This window comes from Typopeltis vanoorti, chromosome 3 (assembly GCF_054136105.1).
Source record: "Typopeltis vanoorti isolate ZY-2024b chromosome 3, IOZ_Tvanoo_1.0, whole genome shotgun sequence".
Lineage (NCBI taxonomy): Eukaryota > Metazoa > Arthropoda > Arachnida > Uropygi > Thelyphonidae > Typopeltis > Typopeltis vanoorti.
The window spans coordinates 78,501,242-78,522,532 of NC_143551.1; the positions used below are offsets into that span (position 1 = coordinate 78,501,242).

General features: G+C 37.4%; 1 protein-coding gene across 1 annotated transcript in view; it reads right to left on the minus strand.

Moving 5' to 3' along the window:
* Positions 1 to 21,291, minus strand: part of und (methionyl aminopeptidase und) — a 219,942-nt gene that overhangs the window by 120,045 nt on the left and 78,606 nt on the right. Inside the window, exon 5 of the mRNA XM_090415735.1 lies at positions 2,746 to 2,851. Within this exon, the coding sequence (XP_090271861.1) occupies positions 2,746 to 2,851 (106 nt within the window). The remainder of the gene's footprint in view (positions 1 to 2,745; positions 2,852 to 21,291) is intronic.

Sequence of the window (21,291 nt, forward strand, 5' to 3'; positions counted from 1 at the left end):
GTTGGGTAGGGCGATAGTGAATGCAGAAGATGTCAAAGTCTTGCAAGATGACTTAGATAGATTGGAGTTCTGGACTAAGGAGAATGGATGTCAATTTAATGTGACAAAATGTAAGGTTATGCATTTCGGAGTGAAAAGATTAGCAGCAGTATACCACATTGGTGGAACTGTACTCCAAGAGATTGATGAGGCCAGGGACTTGGGAGTGTTGGTGGATAGGGAGATGAAGTTTAGGGGGCACATTGCGAAAGTAGCTAAATCAGCTCATCAACTCACTTGGTTGTTGAAAAATACCTTGACGAGCAGAGATAAGCAAGTTATTGTACCTCTGTACCGAGCCCTGATAAGACCTCATCTCGACTACTGTGCCCAGATTTGGTCACCTCGGTTCCTTCTTGATGGGGAGGAGGTTGAGAGGATCCAGAGGCGAGTGACTAAGATGATAGCAGGTCTATGGAATGCACCATATGAGAACAGGTTGAAGATTTGTGGGTTGCAGAAACTAGTTGATAGGCGAAAAAGGGGAGATATGATTGAGACATTCAAATTGCTAAAAGGATTCTATAGGATTAATTCAGATGATATTTTTGAGATCAGGACTGGTGGTGGGAGAACTAGGGGACACCCATGGAAGTTGGGCAAGAGCATGGTTAGCAGGGGTGTTAGAGCTGGGTTCTTTACTTTTAGAGTAGTAAACGAGTGGAATAAGCTGCCAGAGTCTGTTGTGGGTGCTATGACAGTGAGTGAGTTCAAGGCAAGGTATGATAGATACTGTGAGAATGTTGAACAGCTGTGTGAACATGATGTTTAGGGCCTCCCTCGATGAGTCTAAGGACTCCTGGAGTAGCCCGTGGTAATAATAATAATAATACATACATCTATATAAAAATGGATCATGATCCAACAGGTCATTTCCATAATGAGATCAATCATTTGATAAAAAAAACATGTTGAACTTGTCTGAAGACACCAAAAAATGTTCTATGTCAAGATCCCCCCCCCCCAATAGCAAGAATTTATGGACCCCAAAAGTACACCAGCATGACCTGCCACTGAGGCCCATTGTCGATACAATGTATTCTCCAACTTCATCACAATAGAACTTACTGATCTGCATGTGAGCATTAATATTGTTAATCATTTCACCAACATACAAAGAACAGAAACTTTACAACTACTACAAGACCCATTTCCACTGTATACTGTAGATCTCTTCAAACATTGCAATAATAATCACTTTCTTCAAATTCTAAGAAGAATAAATCTGTTCATGGAGTGGTTTCACATGAAAGGCATTCAACCAGGGAAAATGACCTTAAGTTTGACTCAGATATATCAATGGCATATTCATCATTTGGCCTGGCTCTATTACCTAATTAAAAGAATTTCTTATGTACTTAATAATCTTCACCTTCAGATTAAATTCACTGTTGAACTGCGTTGCAGGTAAACATGTCTTTATCATTTTAGTGAATAGGAAGCAAACAAAATACTGGACAACATTTGCATGCCATATCCCATCACCACTCTGCACAAAAAATAGGCATTATTTATTCAATGTGTTCATTTCCTTACAGATCTCCTAATATAGATAAAAGAAACCAAATAGTTTGACTACCTCAGCACTCTCCTACCAAAGAATGCACACAACAGAACATTAGTCAACAAAATTCTACGTAAACCTCCAAGACAATCACATGAAAAACAAGACTTCCGAGGGACAGTGATTCTCCCTGCATATTCAGTCAGTCACAGATAAAATATCAAGTATGCTATTTCAACACATCATAAAGGTTTCCTTTATCCCTTCAACAAGATCTCTAATCTCCAGAAACCTCCAAAACATTCCATCTCTCTCAAAAAAACCTAGTATTTTACAAGATAAATTTTACACTACAGGACAGTCAAGCAGGTGGTAGAAGTATGCTAATCTGAAGGCATCAAGGACACAGAGAATGAAAGGAAACACAAATCAGGACTAGCAGCACATTCAAGAAATTCATCTGCATAGTGTCCAGCTGCTGTTTATAATATGTTTTCACCTTTGTACATTAGTCTTATGATACTCTTAAAAATATGAACAACAATTATATATTTACACATTCTCTTTACTTCAAAAAGTCCTTTTTTAGTTTCTTTAAAGAAAATGTTTTAAGTCAGGACACATTTGCCTTTGGTTTATTAGTTGTTTTTTTTTTTATCAGCCCACACACACACACACACACACACACACACACACACACAAGAAATCCTAGACCTATGACATTACTGTGGAGCATGGGGACAAGTGATTAGAAAGAAGAAGAAAAGGAATTTGTGGATGTGTTTCTTGAAGAACCTGAGAGTTGTAATCATTTGGACAAAACAGTATGGGGAAAGACTGTTCCAAAGAAATGAAGGAGGAGGAGGAGGAGCTGGTTCTATAAGTTTAGAGCTGAAATGTATATCAGCATTGATCAGTAGCTGCTCATGTTAATACAAGATTAGAGCAAAGTGAGGGGGATGGTAGTAACTAGTTCATTGGAGTAATGCTTACAGAAAATATATAATGCAGCATGAAACCAAAACTAAAATTAAGTAATTTCAATGTCACCAGCAACCAATGTACTAAATGCAATACAGTTAATTAAATACCTTGTAATGATCTATTGCCAACACATGACTGATTTGCTATAGATTTTGCAACCTCTTGTGTGTGGAATATATATATATATATATATATATAAAATAAATTCAATGATTTACCTGTCTGTGGGCTTCAGCAGCATGCCTAATATCTTTATAGATATCTTGTTGCATCTGTTCAATTGTTTTTTTTTCTTCATTGGTGAATCTGTCTTTTGCTGTACGACTATAATTTTTAAAAAATAACTAATATAAACTGATGAAAAGTAATAAACAATGCATTTAATAATAATAAACTGAAAAGGCAGTTCATTATGACTGTAATAAACAGAGCAGCGAATTTCATTACATAGTGTACCATTACCACTATGCTCACTGAAGTGGAATAAAAAAAATTTAGTTTTCAGAAAAGAAATTCAAAATTATCCTTTGGCCTATCCAACAGTATTATTTGTCCTACAGGTTTCTATACTTTTTAAAAGTTGGAATGCCAAATTAATTAAAATAATGTCAAAATATTTATTTTCTAACATACATTAAATCATTTCCTGGTGTGCCCTTAAGAGGTATACCTAAGATACACTAATATTCTTGTCACAATATTAGTGCTCAGTATCTCCCAACAATTTTCTTCTAAATTAGTGTAATCCAATTTTCAATATGGTTAACTCTTACTTTCATCTTCTAATGAACTAACTTTATCAGCCTATCCAGATCATGGTATTCCTTCAGTTTGCTAAAATCTTTCATTTTGCATTCACCCCCCCCCCCCCCCACCCCCCCCCCCCCCCACCCCCCCCCCCCCCCACCCCCCCCCCCCCCCACCCCCCCCCCCCCCCACCCCCCCCCCCCCCCACCCCCCCCCCCCCCCACCCCCCCCCCCCCCCACCCCCCCCCCCCCCCACCCCCCCCCCCCCCCACCCCCCCCCCCCCCCACCCCCCCCCCCCCCCACCCCCCCCCCCCCCCACCCCCCCCCCCCCCCACCCCCCCCCCCCCCCACCCCCCCCCCCCCCCACCCCCCCCCCCCCCCACCCCCCCCCCCCCCCACCCCCCCCCCCCCCCACCCCCCCCCCCCCCCACCCCCCCCCCCCCCCACCCCCCCCCCCCCCCACCCCCCCCCCCCCCCACCCCCCCCCCCCCCCACCCCCCCCCCCCCCCACCCCCCCCCCCCCCCACCCCCCCCCCCCCCCACCCCCCCCCCCCCCCACCCCCCCCCCCCCCCACCCCCCCCCCCCCCCACCCCCCCCCCCCCCCACATGGAGTTTACAAAGTACCCTGTTCCTGTAAGCTGGCGTACTTTGGACAGACAGGCAGATCAGCATCCATCTGTCTAGAGGAACACAAGCCTTACATCTTCAAACACAACTATGGCCATTCAGGCTTGGCTGACCATGTTTTGGACACCACCCACAGGGTATCATGGAAGAAAACCACCATGCTCCACCACAGCAAATTCAAGAAAAAGAGACTTTTCTTAGAAGCAGCAGCAGCACTCAAAAACCAACCAAATCTCAATAAATACGGTTGCATTAAGCTTCCGAAGATTTGGGAAACACTCATCACCAGAGTTCCCACCTTACATTCCAGGCCACCTACTACTGCCCTTAGAGGGTGCTCTACCTAGATAGGACTTTAGTGTCACCCAAGTGGTTGGGCTTAGTATTGTTTGTTATTTGTGTATATGTTACATTAATTGTTTTTGTAATCCCCGTAGATGTCCTAGTGACTAGGACGAAATATAGGAAGTATTAAATTCTATTTTAATTCTTTTTGAGTGTTGTAAAAAATCCATTAAGCCTCCAACATGATGGAAAGTGGGATGTACAGCTAGATACTCGAATTGGATCAGCAAACACAATATTGCAGGAGCTTGGCTGTTCAGTAGTTTTGAAGCAGGAGTTAAGCCAAGGCTGTCTTCGATTTTCAATACAGTCTATGTGCCTATCCTCACCTATGGTCATGACCGAAAGAATGCAGACAAAAATCCAAGCGGCTGAAATGTTACTTCGGGTAGGGGGGGGGGGGGGGCTGACAAGACTTCATAGGGTCAGAAGCTCTGCAATTCAGGAAATCCTCAATACTCAACTGCTGCTTCTCCGTGTTGAGAGATCACAGTAATGATGGTATGGGCAGCTGGTCAGAATGCCACAAGAAAGGCTTCCCCAGCAGGCCCTCTTTGCCAAGAGGGCCTGCTGGGGGAAGGCCAAGGACTCGTTGTCTAGACTATATCCTAAACGTTGGGTGGACACGTCTCTCGGAGTCCCACCAGAACACCTGAGCTTGATGACGGAGGATCATGATCATTGGAAGTCTCTCTTGCAGCTGCTGCCCCCACAACCCAATTAGGAAAGGTGGGCCTTGAAGATGGATGGATGAATGGATTTATAAAGAAAATACAAAATATTCATAATACAAAAATATTTATAATGAAAATATTTTTTAAAATAATTTTGAAAACATTTTTATAAATTATATTTATTTAAAATATTGATTTCCTGAATTGAGCCTCTATAGCTCACTTGGCATAAACAAGCTCTTTGGTTGGAAAGGTCCAGGTTGAAATCCCATTATGATGTGAAGAACCTTTATTAGGTTGCTCAATTATAAATAGTATTGGAGGGTTTGTTTCGGCTGGAAATTCAGATTTTTCATTCCTCAAAACAGGTACATTAGCCCAGTGAACATGCAGATTTACAGGTATAAATACTTGCCCCTACAGAATGCAACACAGGAGTGGCATGCTGGCTGCATTAGTTTGCTGTGATCCCTAATCAGGCTACCTGACCTAAAGGACAGGTGGAATGAAGAAGAAATATTCATACAGACATAAAAATTACAAAAAACTGAAAATATTAAACAAAACAAATTGTAAAGAATTTCCTTTTCTAAAATACTTTTATTCATTTCAAAAGGAAATTTAATGAGATCTCCACACTTCATGTAACTCAGCTAATTCATCAATACTGGGCTCTAAATGGAGTGGGATCATCTAAGAGCCAAAGCTAGATAGCCATGAGGAGACCTCATGGCTATCTAGCTTTGCTAGATAGCTATAACAAAACTGCAGAGAAATGACCAGGGATTCTGACCTAATGTCAAATCACCTTTTCATGATGAGTCTGTTTATTAAGTATCTGCCATTATACTGAACAAAATGTATTCTATAAGTTTAAACTACAGACAAATATGATAATATATAACATTGTCAGGTATACCAGTTGGGGAAATGCCAGGTGAAAGAAGCTCCTGATTATTATCATCCAGGAACCACAGCAAATTATAAAATTTCAGCTACAGGATCCTACCAAGGGTCCTGTAGATGAAATCAGAAACTGACCCTCAGCAGAATTGAGGATAGGCACTATCAACATCAGAACAGTATAATGTCAATATAATTGGTGTTATTACCAAACTATAATAAATTTAGTTTAGTCCTTTATCCAAGTGTGTGCAAACAAAGTTTGCACCTGAAAGTATCTTCAGAACTGGGGTAAAGTGGTACAACACCGGGCAACTCCTTGCAAAGGTGGAGCAAGCTACCAACACTCCTATCTCAGTATCTCCCATAATGCAAAACACATCTCCTTGTGGATATGTATAATGTTATGCATTAAGGGAAGGGCCACTACCCAGACTAGTTTCGACCTTTATTGAGGACTCTTCGGTGGGAGCCAGGCCCGAGTGGAGATACCAAGGCAGAAGCATTAGCAAGGTCATCTCCTCCTATAGGAGCTGCCAAACGGTGTGCCACCTTTTTATTAAATTACTCTGGATTTAGAGAAAGATGTTGAAAGTTTATTTTTCACTTGGTCAGACTATAATAAATTTAGTTTAAACCTTTATCCAAGTGTGTGCAAACAAAGTTTGTGCCTGAAAGTATCTTCAGGACTGGAGTAAAGTGGTACAACACCAGGCGACTCCTTGCAAAGGTGGAGCAAGCTACCAACACTCCTGCCTCAGTATCTCCCATAATGCAAAACACATCTCCTTGCGGATATGTATAATGTTATGCATTAATATACATAATGCAAAACACATCTCCTTGCGGATATGTATAATGTTATGCATTAATACATATCCGCAAGGAGATGTGTTTTGCATTATGGGAGATACTGAGATAGGAGTGTTGGTAGCTTGCTCCACCTTTGCAAGGAGTCGCCCAGTACCACTTTACCCCAGTCCTGAAGATACTTTCAGGAGCAAACTTTGTTTGCACACACTTGGATAAAGGATTAAACTAAATTTATTATAGTCTGACCAAGCGAAAAATAAACTTTCAAAGATATCAAACATTCAAGATAGTACAAAATAACATATGCAAGATTTTCTCTTTGAGCAACAGTGAGGAATGTGGGCAAATATTAAAACGGGGAAATTGGATAATATGACTTGTCTGTAGCTATGGTCTCAAAGAGATATTCTTCAAATCATTAGACAGGTAATTGATGAAGAGAAAAGAGAAAGCCAGACTGGTTAGCATATCCACTCTCCAGCCAAAAGGGTGCAGGTTCAAATCCCACCATGGGCATTGATGTTTGTGATTGTCTGTAGAAATACTAGTGGTGGTGGTGATGAGTGGTAGATGTCGTTGGTGTAGTTGCAGTTGGTTGTATAGTTGGTGGATTGAGAGTGCAGACAGAGAAGTTGTAGAGTAGGAGTCTTCCCTCAATGAGTCTTTGGACTCTCTGGAGGTATCATGTAACAATAATAAAATAGCAGAGTAGGCAATGAATATCAAACATAAAGGAATGTTTGGAGAAATTTTAGAGGAAAGAACAAAGCTAATAACATAATATGTGTTCTCCTGACAAACTCAGGTGAATACTATGGAATACTATGCTTGGTCCATGGTACCAGTAAGTGAATGGTAAGGATATCAGGAGTGCATAGGAAGCTTTAAAAATAAGCTCAAATGATGTAGAACAAAGAGGATGGGAGTGAGAGATATATAACCTTATTAGACAAGCAATCCACAAGAAAAAAAAAAAAAGACGTGGAAGTAATATTGTGGGAATAAAGATGAGAGGAGTTATGAAATACATAAAGCGTAGTCTAGATAAGTTATGAGTATTGTTAGGAAATTTAAATCAGAATATGAAAAGAAATTGGCTGTGCAGGCTATAGGACACCCAAAAGAATTTTATCATTATGCTGCAAGTAAAGGAAAGAATGTGGAAGAGTACCTTTACTGTGATGCAGATGGTACCCTTGCGTCGGAAGCAGATGTGACTACTCAAATCATGAGTGCTCGCTTTGCTAAGATCTATCAACCCGGTGTGTAACATCGCACACAGCACTACTACTACTATTACTACTACCACTACACTGGACGAAGAGATCCAGATGAACGAGAAGTAGGTTCAACAGCTGTTGCTTAATGTGGATAAGAAATCAGGAAGTATGCTAAAGGAATATTCAGATGAACTAACTAGGAACTAACTAGATGTATAATGATTCTCGAAGCCTCCATAGCTCAGTCTACACTGACTGAGCTACGGAGGTCAGAAAGACCTGGACTCGATTCCCATCTGAGATGTGAGGAACCTTTATCTGGTCTCTTTCGACTAACCATTAACCGGTCTCATATGGAATTTTTATTGTCAGGAAGGATCACATTTTTATTTAAGATAAATAGTTGAATACTCATGGAAATATGACAAGAATTTTTATTTAGGGTTTGTAGATATGCAAAAGGCATGTTAGACAGTGTGAGGAGAAAAGGTGTTAAAAACTCTACAATTATGTGGAGTAAATGGGACATTATACAGAATAATACATAGTCTATATTTAAGATGCAAGTTATCTGTTAGAACTGAAGAAGGTACTGGAAGATGGTTCGATGTGAAAGCACAGACACTGAGAAAAGGGACCTCCATGCATCCTTTTAAGGAATGCAAACAGCCATTTAGGCTTCTGACTTAACTTCCAATCCTCTCCTTCTCATGGTGTATCCCCCATTAGAAGGTATCCATCTGAGTGCTGAACAAATAAAAATGAGCTGGCAATTTCAGATTTAGCCAATTAAATCGTATTTTATGTACTGAACTGTATTTTGAGGTGTTTAAGAGTTAAAGCTGGATAACTGAAAGGAGAACCTATAGTTTAAGGAATGCAGAAAACTGATCAGGGCTTCTGACCTAACGTCCAATTCTAACCTTCTCATGGTGTAGCTATTTCTCTGGATAGTGAACGAGCAAGGATGAGCTGGCAATTTGGGATTTAACTGACCAAATTGTATTCTTATTGGTTTAAACCAAAATACAAAATGGTGATACATGACAAAATTTCATGCTGGATGGGGAATCACCCAGTTAAACATGGCTTCAGTTGTTGTTGCAAAGGAATAAGGGCAAATATCAAAAAAGTCAATTATTAAACAAATTCCAGAACAAATGTCAACTCAACTTCAGCAGGGTTCGAGATTGGCACCACCAACATAAGAGGCATCAGTAAAAATGAAATGGAACTAGCAGAATTAATAAGTGCTAGATCAATATGATAGGTGTTACGGAAACAAAGACAAGAAAAACAGGTCTTTCTATGCAATAAATACAGGATGTTATATTCAGGCAATAATGATCAGGGAAAAGAATTAAAAGCTATAGTATTCAACACGAAATAAGAGGTCCTTCTTGAATGGCAGGCAATATTCTCTAAGAGCAAAAGCTGACTTACTTACCAGGAACTTTTGATAAGCTTTCTTCTTTTCCTTCACTGCCTCTTTAACTTCCTGTGTCCACCATGGAGTTCTGATTTTTTTCTCCTTGCAGACAACCTCACTACATGCCTCTCTGGCTGAATCAATCAGGGTTTTATTCAAAGCTTGCCACTGAATCTCCAAAGTTTGGTTCCTGTTCTCAAACTCTTTCATTTTTTCTTCAATAATCTTTGTGTATTTTAGTCTACAGTTCACATCTGAGAGCTGCTCAACTTTTATTCGCTTTAAAACTTTCTTACATGTTATTCTTTTCAATATGAAATTCAATTTTATCCTGCTCAAGACTAAATAGTGATTGCTATCAATTTCAAATCCTCTGTACACTCTGGTGTCCTGCACCAGGGAGAAAACATCACTATCAACAATAACATAGTCAATGAGACTTTTCTTATTCCTTGCCTCTTCTCTACATGTGAATTTGTGCACATTTTTATGTTGGAACATGGTAATAACCAGTCCATATCCTGAGCAGAAATCCAACAGGTATTTGCCATTATTATAAGCTTTGCTCTTTTCTCCAAATTTTCCCAAAATATTTCTGTATGTCTGACAATCACTTCCTACTCTGCTATTTAGATCCCCAACAAGGACCAACTTTTCTTTTTTCATTGTGTCAGTTGCTTTTTCTAAAGCATCAAAAAATTTCTCCACTTCTACCTTAGTAGAACCTTCTGTGGGACCATGGGCACAAATAAGTCTCATTGTCCAGTTCCCCATTCAGATATTTGCCCACATCACTCTACTTGAGACTGACTGCCATTCAAGAAGATGAGCCTCGTATTTTGTGTTGAATACTATGGCTACTCCTTCTTTTCCTTGATTGTCACTGCCTGAATATAACATTTTGTATTTATTGCTCAGAAAGATCTCACCAGTTTTTGTCTTTTTAGTTTCAGTCACCCCTATTATATCGATCTGGTACTTATCCAATTCCTCAGCTAGCTCCATTTCTTTGCCATTCAGGCTTCTTATGTTGATAGAACCGTTCTTGAACTCTGGTGATGTTGAGTTGGGGTGTGTTTTCAGATCTGTTCCAGTAACTGACTTTTTGCTGTTTGCCCTGGTTCCCTGGCAAAAACAACGGGAGCCTTGTTTAAACGGGCGATGCCCCAGCCGTGATGAAATTTTGTCATGCCGTGCCATCATTTTCTATATTGCTTTAAGCCAATAAGAATACAATTTGTTCTGCTAAATCCCAAATTGCCAGCCCATCCTCATTCGTTCAGTATTCAGATAGATACCCAACAGGGTGCACCACGAGAAGGTGAGAATTGGACATTAGGTCAGAAGCACTGGTCGATTCTCCGCATTCCTTTAAAGGCTATGTGGAGGTCTCCTCTCAGTTATACAGTTTTGACTCTTCTTTTTCTTTGGTGCATCAATCCTTAAGCAGCCTAGAAAATTTAGTGCTTTGACTGATTTCTTTCTTATTCTATATAAATTTATTCAGCTGACTTCCTACCATATACAAGCTTTACTAATTCTGTTGTCTATTTCCATATTTAATTTACCATCTTAACTAATACCGTAACTAAATAGCTGAAATGTTTTACTTGTTCTACAGAGTCACCATTCAAGATACATTTGATGTTCTCAATGTTTCTGCCTATTTTCATTGGTGATTTTCATACAAAATGTATTACAACAGTTATTCACTTTAGTCAGATAATAATGCAGACTGGTACTGGATTTATTCAGAAGTATAACATCACCTGCATAAAGTAAAGAGCTAAGATTAACATCACCAATATTGATATTAGGGGTGCTTAAAGGTCAAAGCTGTATAACTGAGAGGAGACCTCCACATAGCCTTTAAAAGAATGCAGAGAACTGACCAGGGCTTCTGACCTAACATCCAATCCTCACCTTCGCGTTGTGCATCCTGTTGGGTATCTACCTGGATACTGAACAAACAAGGATGGGCTGGCAATTTGGGATTTAGCCGACTGGCAATTTTGGTTTAACCTATTAGTTAAACCAAAATACAAAATGATGGTACAACATGACAAAATTTCATGTCTGCTGGAGAGTCGCCCGGTTAAAAAAGGCCCCCGTTGTTTTCACAAAGGAACCAGAGTGAACAGCGAAAACTCAGCTACTGGAACAAATCTGAAAACACACCTCAACTCAACGTCACCAGAGTTCGAGATCGGTTCTATCAACATAAGAAGCCTGAAGGGCAAAGAAATGGCACTGGCTGAGGAATTGGATAAGTAACAGATCGATATAATAGGGGTGACTGAAACTAAAAAGACAAAAACTGGTGAGATCTTTCTGAGCAATAAATACAAAATGTTATATTCAGTCAATGACAATCAAGGAAAAGAAGGGGTAGCCATAGTATTCATAAAGAAGGCTCATCTTCTTGAATAGCAGGCAGTGTCAAGTAGAGTGATTGGGGCAAATATCAGAATGGGGAACTGGACAATGAGACTTATTTGTGCCTATGATCCCACAGAAGGTTCTACTAAGGTAGAAGTGGAGGAATTTTTTGACGCTTTAGAGAAAGCTACTGACACAATGAAAAAGGAAAAGTTGGTCCTTATTGGAGATCTAAATAGCAGAGTAGGAAATGATTGTGAGACATACAAAAATATTTTGGGAAAATTTGGAGAAAAGAGCAAAGCTAATAATAATGGCAAATATCTGTTGGATTTCTGCTCAGGACATGGACTGGTTATTACTAACACCATGTTCCAACATAAAAATGTGCACAAATTCACATGGAGAGAACAGGCAAGGAATAAGAAAAGTTTCATTGACTATGTTATTGTTGATAGTGATGTTTTCTCCCTGGTGCAGGACACCAGAGTGTACAGAGGATTTGAAGGAAGTGACCACTATTTAGTCTTGAGCAGGATAAAATTGAATTTCATATTGAAAAGAATAACATGTAAGAAAGTTTTAAAGCGAATAAAAGTTGAGAAGCTCTCAGATGTGAACTGTAGACTAAAATACAAAAAGATTATTGAAGAAAAAATGAAAGAGTTTGAGAACAGGAACCAAACCTTGGAGATTCAGTGGCAAGCCTTGAAGAAAATGCTGATTGTTTCAGGGTTTTCTCTATATTCTTTAAGAGCACAGGCTGACAAATAAGTAAGCTTGTGCTCTTAGAGAATATAGAGACAAATGTAAGAAAGCTAAACACTGTAAAACTAGCTAAACAAAAGTTATGGGAGGACTTTGGCAAGAACATAGAAAATAAATATCAAGAAGGTGGTAAGATATTCTGGAGGTTGTTGAAGAAGATCAGAAATGGAGGAAAGAGTGCTGTAAAAGGAGTTAGAGATGATAAAGGTGACATGAAAATGGGAGACAAAGATATCCGTGAAGTATGGAGTAATTACTTCGAAAAATTGCTAAACGAAACAAGCAGTGATAGCATAGTGGTAAAAAACACTCAATAGGCATACAGTTAGGAATACATATCCATACTTAAAGTAGAAAAAGCCATCAAAGGCTTGAAATGGGGAAAGGGAGCAGGAGTAGATGATATTCGACCAGAAGTGCTGAAGTATGGTGGTATAAAAGTCTTACAAAGGCTGTACTACATAGTTCAGAAGGCATGGACAGAGGAACGAATTCCTGATGATTGGAGTAGAGCTCTCATAGTACCCATATATAAAAAGGGAAATAAAACTGAATGTGAGAATTACAGAGGTATTTCCCTACTGAGTGTTCCGGACAAGATTTATGCCAGTATACTTGAGAAACAGTTCAGAAAAATTGTGGAAGAAAAGCTTGGTGAAGAACAAGCTGGATTCAGACCAAATAGAGGCTGTCAGGATCAGATCTTCATTTTACAACAAATAGTTGAGAAAGCATGGGAATATAACAAAGATCTGTATTTAAGTTTTGTTGTTCTGGAAAAGGCATATGACATGGTGCCAAGAGAGAAGCTATTCAAAACACTACTGTTATATGGTGTCAATGGGGCATTATATCAAGCAATACTTAGTCTTTATTTGAGTTGTAAATCAGCAGTTAGAATTGAAGGAAGTATAGGAAGATGTTTAATGTTAAATCTGGTGTGAGATAAGGATGTACATTATCCTCTCTGTTATTCATTATCTATATGGATCACATTATGAAGGAAAGTGATATTAAACCTCATATTGAAATCGGAGATGTTAATGCCAGCTCTTTGTTTTATGTGGATGATGTTATACTTCTAAATAAATCCGCTACAAGTCTGCAAGATTTCTTGACTAAATTGAATAACTGTTGTAATAGATATGGTATGAACTTCAGCATTAAAAAGACAAAGAAAATAAAAATAGGCAGAAACATTGAAAATATCAACTGCATTGTAAATGGAGAACCTTTGGAAGAAGCAAAACATTTCGGCTACTTAGCCACGATTTTTAGTTAAGATGGTAAATTAAATATGGAAATAGACAACAGAATCAAAAAAGCTGGTATGGTAGGAAGTCAAGTGAATAAATTTATATGGAATAAGAGAGAAATTCGTCAGAACACTAAATTAGCTGTATACAAGACAGTGTTCAAATCAGTTTTAAGTTATGGATCTGAGAGCTGGGTCGGAAGTAAAACACTTGACCAAAGACTAGAGACCGCAGATATGAGAGTCCTGAGAAAGATTATAGGGGTGAACAGATGGCATCAATGGCAATATCATATTAAAAACAAGAATATTAGGATAGAACTTGACATTGTTGGCATCCAGGAATGCATTAGCAGAGCTAATCTCAGATGGTATGGTCACATAAACAGAATAGGCAAAGAAAGATTAGCAAAACAAGTGTTCTCTGCCAGGTTGGCATGAAAACAACCCAGAGGAAGACCAAGATATAGGTGGATTTATACAGTACAAAGCCTTAGACGATAGAAATATAAGATCTGGTAATGTTGGAGTCTCGACAAGTAACAGATTGATCTGGAGGAAAATTGTAGATAGGAAGTTAGTAATGATGTAAATTTTTCATGTAGCACTATCATATCCTGTACACTCCTTGAGGGTACATGTCAGGAATTTGATGATGATGATATTAGATTTAATACCACTTTGGTATTAAATCTAATTTAATTTTTCATAAATTTAATTACAGTGGTGCCTCATAGTTCGTAATTCATGTAATTCATTCCAGAAACCCGTTCAAACTATGAATCGTTCGAAGTCCGAATCAAGATTTTACATAACAAATAATGTAAAGCGAAATAATCCGTTCCCATATCCAAAAAATTTCAATAATCTTTTTTTTATTTTACCTATTTTAGTTTTTTAATGTTAATAACTTAGAAAAAATTAAACAAAATAATCACATTTATTTTATTAATTTTAATTATTACAACATAAAAAATAAACAGCGAAGAATATTTTTTAATATAAAAATCACAAAGACAAAAATAATGCTCCCGTTGTTAAGCGTCTTCTTTCTGCTTCTTAGCTGGAGTTGAGAATGCTGATTTACGTTCTCTTTTTTCTGCAGAGAAGTGATAAATTTCACTGAGTAGTAAATCCACTCAGTGAAAAACTCTCTGGTAACTCACGCTTTTGTGTTCTCCCTCCACATAACACCGAATTTGCTCTTCATGACATTTTTCTTTTTAAAAAGCGTGGATTTTCAGAATGGTAAACGAGCAAAGGCTTTACTAAAAAACACACGTAATAACCACAGTAATGACTATTTAATCCGTAGATATTTCATCCCAAGTATCTTGGGACATCATCAGTATAGTACTTCAAACAATACTAGGAATAACATATAGTTAGGGCACATGATTACAATGGAATCTCAATATGCGTGCAGTAATGCGTTATAGAAGGAAATTAAATATAACTGAAAAAATAAATAAACATAAATATAAATAAATAACATTTCCCACAAAGAAACAGTAGAATTGTCAACTCAAAATTTTCTTCTGATATAGTTGAATTATTCAAATTTGTTATTACATCCAGTTACTTCACCTGGAAAGGTCAAACTTACAAACAAGAAGAAGGAACAGCAATGGGATCTCCTTTATCACCAAACTTAGCAAACCTGTTTCTAGATCACCTTGAAGAAAAAATATTCACTTTTGAACCCAAACCAAAAATTTGGTTACGATATGTCGATGACGTATTTGCAGGCTGGGATCATCCTGAACATGAATTACAACTATTTCTAGATAAAATAAACCTTCTTCACCCTCGCATCAACTTTACATTAGAAAAAGAATCTCCACAGGGTATCTCCTCTTTCTGGATTTACACATTGAAAGAAAAGAAGACGGTTCCATCACAAGTCTACATTTTCAGGTCGCTGCATTCACAATTCCTACGCTCATCATCCATCTCAGAAATTTGGCATCATTAAATCCCTAGTTTGCATAGCACACAAATTCTGCTCCTCTAAAGATTCTCTAAACCAAGAACTAGAAATAATCAAAAATACAGCTATACTAAATGGATATAATGTTAAAACAACTCAAAAAATCATCAGTCACCTTCCCACACATCAACCCAGACAAGAAGAAGTCCATAGGATTCCCATACCTTACGTCAAAGGCATCTCCGAACATCTTTCAAAAATTATGAAGAAATACAATTTTACCACCTTACAAACCTATCAACCAAATCTATAACTTGTTACCTTCACCTAAGGACAAACTCTCATCTCTGATGTTACCTGGCGTTTATGAGATCCCATGCTCTTGCAAATTATCTTACTTTGGTCAGACAGGTAGGTCTGTTCAGAAACGCATCTCGGAACATCAAGACCACATTCATCTTTTCAAACCGCAGAAATCTGGTCTCTCCCAACACGGAATTGAAAATCCAAATCATACGATTCATTGGGAGAGGTCAAAACTTTTACACAGATCTTTATATAAATATGAACGTTTATATAAAGAAAGTGCTGAAGCCCTACTACACAGACCAAATTTAAACCAAAACAATGTTCTTACTATTCCCAAAGTATGGGAAATTGTCATACAAAATTGTGTAAAATAATCTTTATATATATATATATATATATATATATATATATATATTCCCCCCCCAGTTATATTTAATTTACTTCTATAACGTTACTGCACGCATATTGAGATTCCATTGTAATCATGTGCCCTAACTGTATGTTATTCCTGGTATTGTTTGAACTACTGTACTGATGATGTCGAAATATTTACGAATTAAATAGTCATCACTGCAGTTATTACATGTATTTTTTAGTGATGAATTCACCACAGGTTTCGTTATATATATATATATAATATTCATCAAAGCTTGATTTGCTTCCTCAGTCTTAAGAAAAGGCTGGTTATATTCCACTAATTCGGGCCCTACCCAAGGGCCTATGAGTTGTGGAAATACTTTCTGAAAATGAAAGCTGTGCTGAACAAAGTGGCCTTTTGCAGCTGCCCAGTTTTTAATCCTAACTCGAGTGCTTCTAGATGTTTTTTCAATGTTTTAGAGATATATATACACATATAAAAAAGAGCAAAGGCTTTATCTTACAGTCTCCACTAGCATTACCACAAAGCAGCAAAGTAATTCTATCTTTCATAGGCTTATATCCCAGTGCCGTCTTTTCTTCTTTTGTGATATAGGTCCTTTTGGGCATTTTTTTTCCAAAAAAAAACCTGTTTCATCGCAATTAAAAACCTGTTGAGATACAAATCCCTCACTATCCATATACTCCTTAAAGGTTTTTTACAAATTTGTCTGCTTCTACATTGGATATATATACTATGGATCCCAGTTCGTTTTTTGAATTTATCAAACCAGTCTCTACTTCCTTTAAACTCCCCATTTTCAGTACTGGTCTCAGGTGTGTGTGTTTCTTAAGTTCACTATGCAGATGTTTGGCTTTCTCACAAATAATTCTCTCAGTAATAATGTTGCCATATAATCGCTTCTCGATTATCCACACTAAAAGGAGTTTTTCCATCTCTTCAATAACATGTGATCTCCTGGAGGTCAATGTTGTCACACTTTTAGCCCCATTTTCTGCTTTTATTGCCTTCTTATTCTTAAGAATGCTACTTATCGTTGACTTTGACATTTTAAACATCATCGCCAGATCCATCAAACGTGTACCGCTTTCATGTTTCATGATAATTTCTTTTTTCATCTCAATTGTCGATACTACAACTTTTCTTTTAGGTTTTGTTCTTTCTACATTCTTCAATGACATGGGAAATAAAATAGATGCCAAAAACAGTTAAAAATTCTCTAAACAAACGTATCATGCAATGACTAGGCTGTGTAAAGTAAGGGATAACGCACAGCAGACTGAGACAGACACTCACTGCACAGGCAAGTGAGGGAGGGAAATTAGTGGGGGAAAAGCATGTCCAATGGCATGTCAAAACTGTCTAATGCTATATGACTCTGAGTTCTTGGACTATAGTTCGAATTGCAAATTCAAATTTCTTGCGTTCTCAAGCGTTTGAATTCTGGAACGTTCGAACTACGAGGAACCACTGTATTTGTGATAAAAAGTTTCACAAATAATTAAAGTTGAGTAGCTTTTATAGGTAAACTGAAGAATCAACTATACAAACATTATTGAAGAAAGAATGAAATAGTTCAAAAACAAGAACTAAACCTTAGAGTCTCGGTGGCAAACTCTGAAGAAAACATCGATTCAGCTAGTAAGGCATGTGGTGAAATAGTCTGCAAGGATAGAAAAATAAGAACACCATGGTGGACACACAAGAAGCTAAAAAGCTCCTGGAAAAGAAGAAAGCATGCCAAAAGCTAATAAAACCTAGCAAATAATTGGCAGATGTGTAGGAGAGCTATGTGTGAAAGTAGCTAAACAAAAGTCATGGAAAGACTTTGGTAAGAATATAGAAGATAATTATCAGGAAGGTAGAAAAATATTTTGGAGACTTGAAGAAGTTTAGAAATGGAGGAAAGAGTACTGCAAAAGGAATTAAAGATGATAAAGGTGACATGAAAACTGAAGATAAGAATATCCTAGATGTCTGGAATAATTACTGTTAAATAAAACAAGTGCTGGCAGAACCATTATAAAAAATTTCAATGAGAAGTGTACACGGGAGTACATAATCAATACTTGATAGAAAATGCTGACAAAAACTTGAAATGTGAAAAGGCAGCTGAAGTAGATGATATTCAACAAGAATTGCTCAAACTTGGAAGTATAAAAGTTTTGCAATGGATACATTGCATAATTCAAGAGCCTGGTCAGAAGGTTGAATTCCAGATGACTAGAACTATTATAGTTCCCATCTATATTATAGGGAATAAAGTTGAATGTGAGAATTACAGAGAACTTTCTTTTACTAAGTGTTCTAGGGAAGATTTATGCAATCATACTTGAAAAGAGGCTGAGAAACTGGGAGAGCTGGATATTCAGGTCAAATAGAGGTTGTCCAGATCAGATTTTCACTTTAGGATAAACAGTTCAGAAATCATGAGAATATGATAAGGATCTGTACTTAGAGTTTTGTAGATCTGGAAAAGGCATATGACAAGGTACCCCAGGGAAAAAATTTTAAAATACTACAGTTATATTGGATAAATGGAATGTTATACAGGGCAATACATAGTCTATATTTAAGTTGTAAGTCAACAGTTAGAATTGAAGGGAATACAGGAAGATGGTCAGATGTAAGACAAGGATGCACATTATGAATGAAAGTGGATAAACTTGATATTAGAATTGCAGATATCAAACTTAGCTCTTTGCTTTATGCAGATGATGTTGTACTCCTAAACATATCTGCTGCAAGTCTTTAGTATTCTTTAACTAAACTGAATAACAGCTATAACAAATTTGGCATGAAAATCAGAAATACAAAAACCAAAACTATCAAAATAGGCAGAAGCACAGAAAACTTCAGCTGCATCCTGAATGGAGCTAAAAATATTTCATCTATTTAGGCATAGTTTTTAGTGAAGATGACAAGGAAAATCTGGAAATAAATAACAGAATAAGTCGAGCTCGTGTGGTAGGAAGCCAGTTGAATAAATTTATATGGAATAAGAGAGAAATTAGGCAAAGCACCAAACCAGCAGTATACAAAGACAAGTAATAGACTATTGCTTGTCAGCCCTCCAATACTGTTGTATCTGAAGTTTTGTTCTTCTAAGGCACTTCTGACTGAATGAATCCACTTACACCTTGGTCTTCCTCTCAGTCTTTTTCCTTTTTGCCAGTTTGGCATCAAACACCTGTTTTGCTAACCTTCTTCTCCTATTTTGTTTAAGTGACCATACCACCTTGGATTTAGCCCTGCTCTCATGTTCTTGAATGCAAAATGTCAAGTTCCTTCCCAGTGTCTTAATTTTTAATATGATTCTGCCATTGATGCCATCTGTTTAGGCCCCTAATTTTTCTAAGAACTCTATATCTGTGGTCTCTAATCTTTGATCAAGTATTTTATTTCTAACACAACTCTGAAGTCCATAACTTAAAACTGCTTATTCTGTTATTTATTTTCAGATTTAACTTGCCATCTTCATTAAAAACTATGCCTAAATAGATGAAATATTTTCAGCGCTATCTAGAATAGAGCTGAAGTTTTCTATGCTTCTGCCTATTTTCATAGTTTTGGTCTTTTTATTGCTGATTTTTGTGCCAAATTTATTACAGCTGTTATTCTAGACTATCAATAATTTAAACCTTGATTATGTAATGCTGTAATAGTAGCCTAAACACTCCTTACCTCCTTACACAGGGTACATTATCAGGAAACTGATGATGACATTAACATTCAGGAATGTGTTAGCACAGCTAATTTTAGGTAGTGTGGTCACTTAAACAAAATGGTAGAGGAGTTGGGAAAACAAACTTTTTGTCGGGAAAAGATCCAGAGGGAGACACCAAGATCTAGGTGGATCAACATAGTAATAAGTATCTTAGAAGACAGAAATAAAATATCTGATACTACCAAGGTCTTGACAGATAACAGATTAGAAAGAAAATTGTTGACAGGAAATTGGTGATGATGTAACATTCTCATGTAGTATCATCATAATATCCCTGTACACCTCTGAGCGCACAGGGACATATGGAATTCAATGATGAAAGGTACAATGAATTTGATGATGGTAAACCGAATAACATTTCTATATATCTAGAATACTAGACATATTGAAATGTTTTGGAAACTTTTTTAGAAAAGATAAAAACTAATAATAATGCTAAGCACATGATGGATTTCTGTTCAGGACATGAAATGGGCATCTAACACTGTGTCCCAATATAAAGATGTGCACAAATTCACATGAAGGAAAGACAAAAGAAAAGTATCACTGTTTATGTCATTGTTGATAATGATATCTTCCTGCTGGTTTAGGATATGAAAGTACAGGGGATTTGAAATAGGAAGTGATCATCATTTAGTTTGTGCAGAATAAAAATGAATATGCTATTGAAAAGACAATTATGTAAGACAGCTTTAAAAAGAATCAAAGTGGAGCAGATTTCACAGGTGATGGTAAACTCAAATATACAAATAAGAAAAGATGAAAGCACCTGAAAACCTTGTAGAATCAGTGGCAGATGCTGAAGAAAACAGTGACTGATTCAGCCAAAGGTATGTGGTGAAGTCTGCATGGATAGAAAATCAAAAAACTCATGGTGGATTCAGGAAGCAGTGAAGAAAAAAAAAAAAAGTAAAAAGAACATCAAAAGTTCCTAGCAACTATGTCAGCATGTACTCTGAGAGAATATAGAGAAGAATATAAAAAAGCCAAGCATTTTTTTAAAGTATCTAAACAAAATTCAGGAGAAGGATGGAGATAATGGCAAAATGTTTTGGAGGCCGTTAAAAGAGTTTAGAAAGGAGAAAAATACTGTAAAAGAAATGAGATATGATAATGGTGACATGAAAACTGAAGACAAGTCTTTAATGTTTAAAGCATGGTGAAAAACTGTTAAATTAAACAAGCAGTGACAAAAAACAGTGGTACAAAATCAAGATGGAAAAAGCCATCAAAAATGCAAAAAATGTGCAAAGGCAG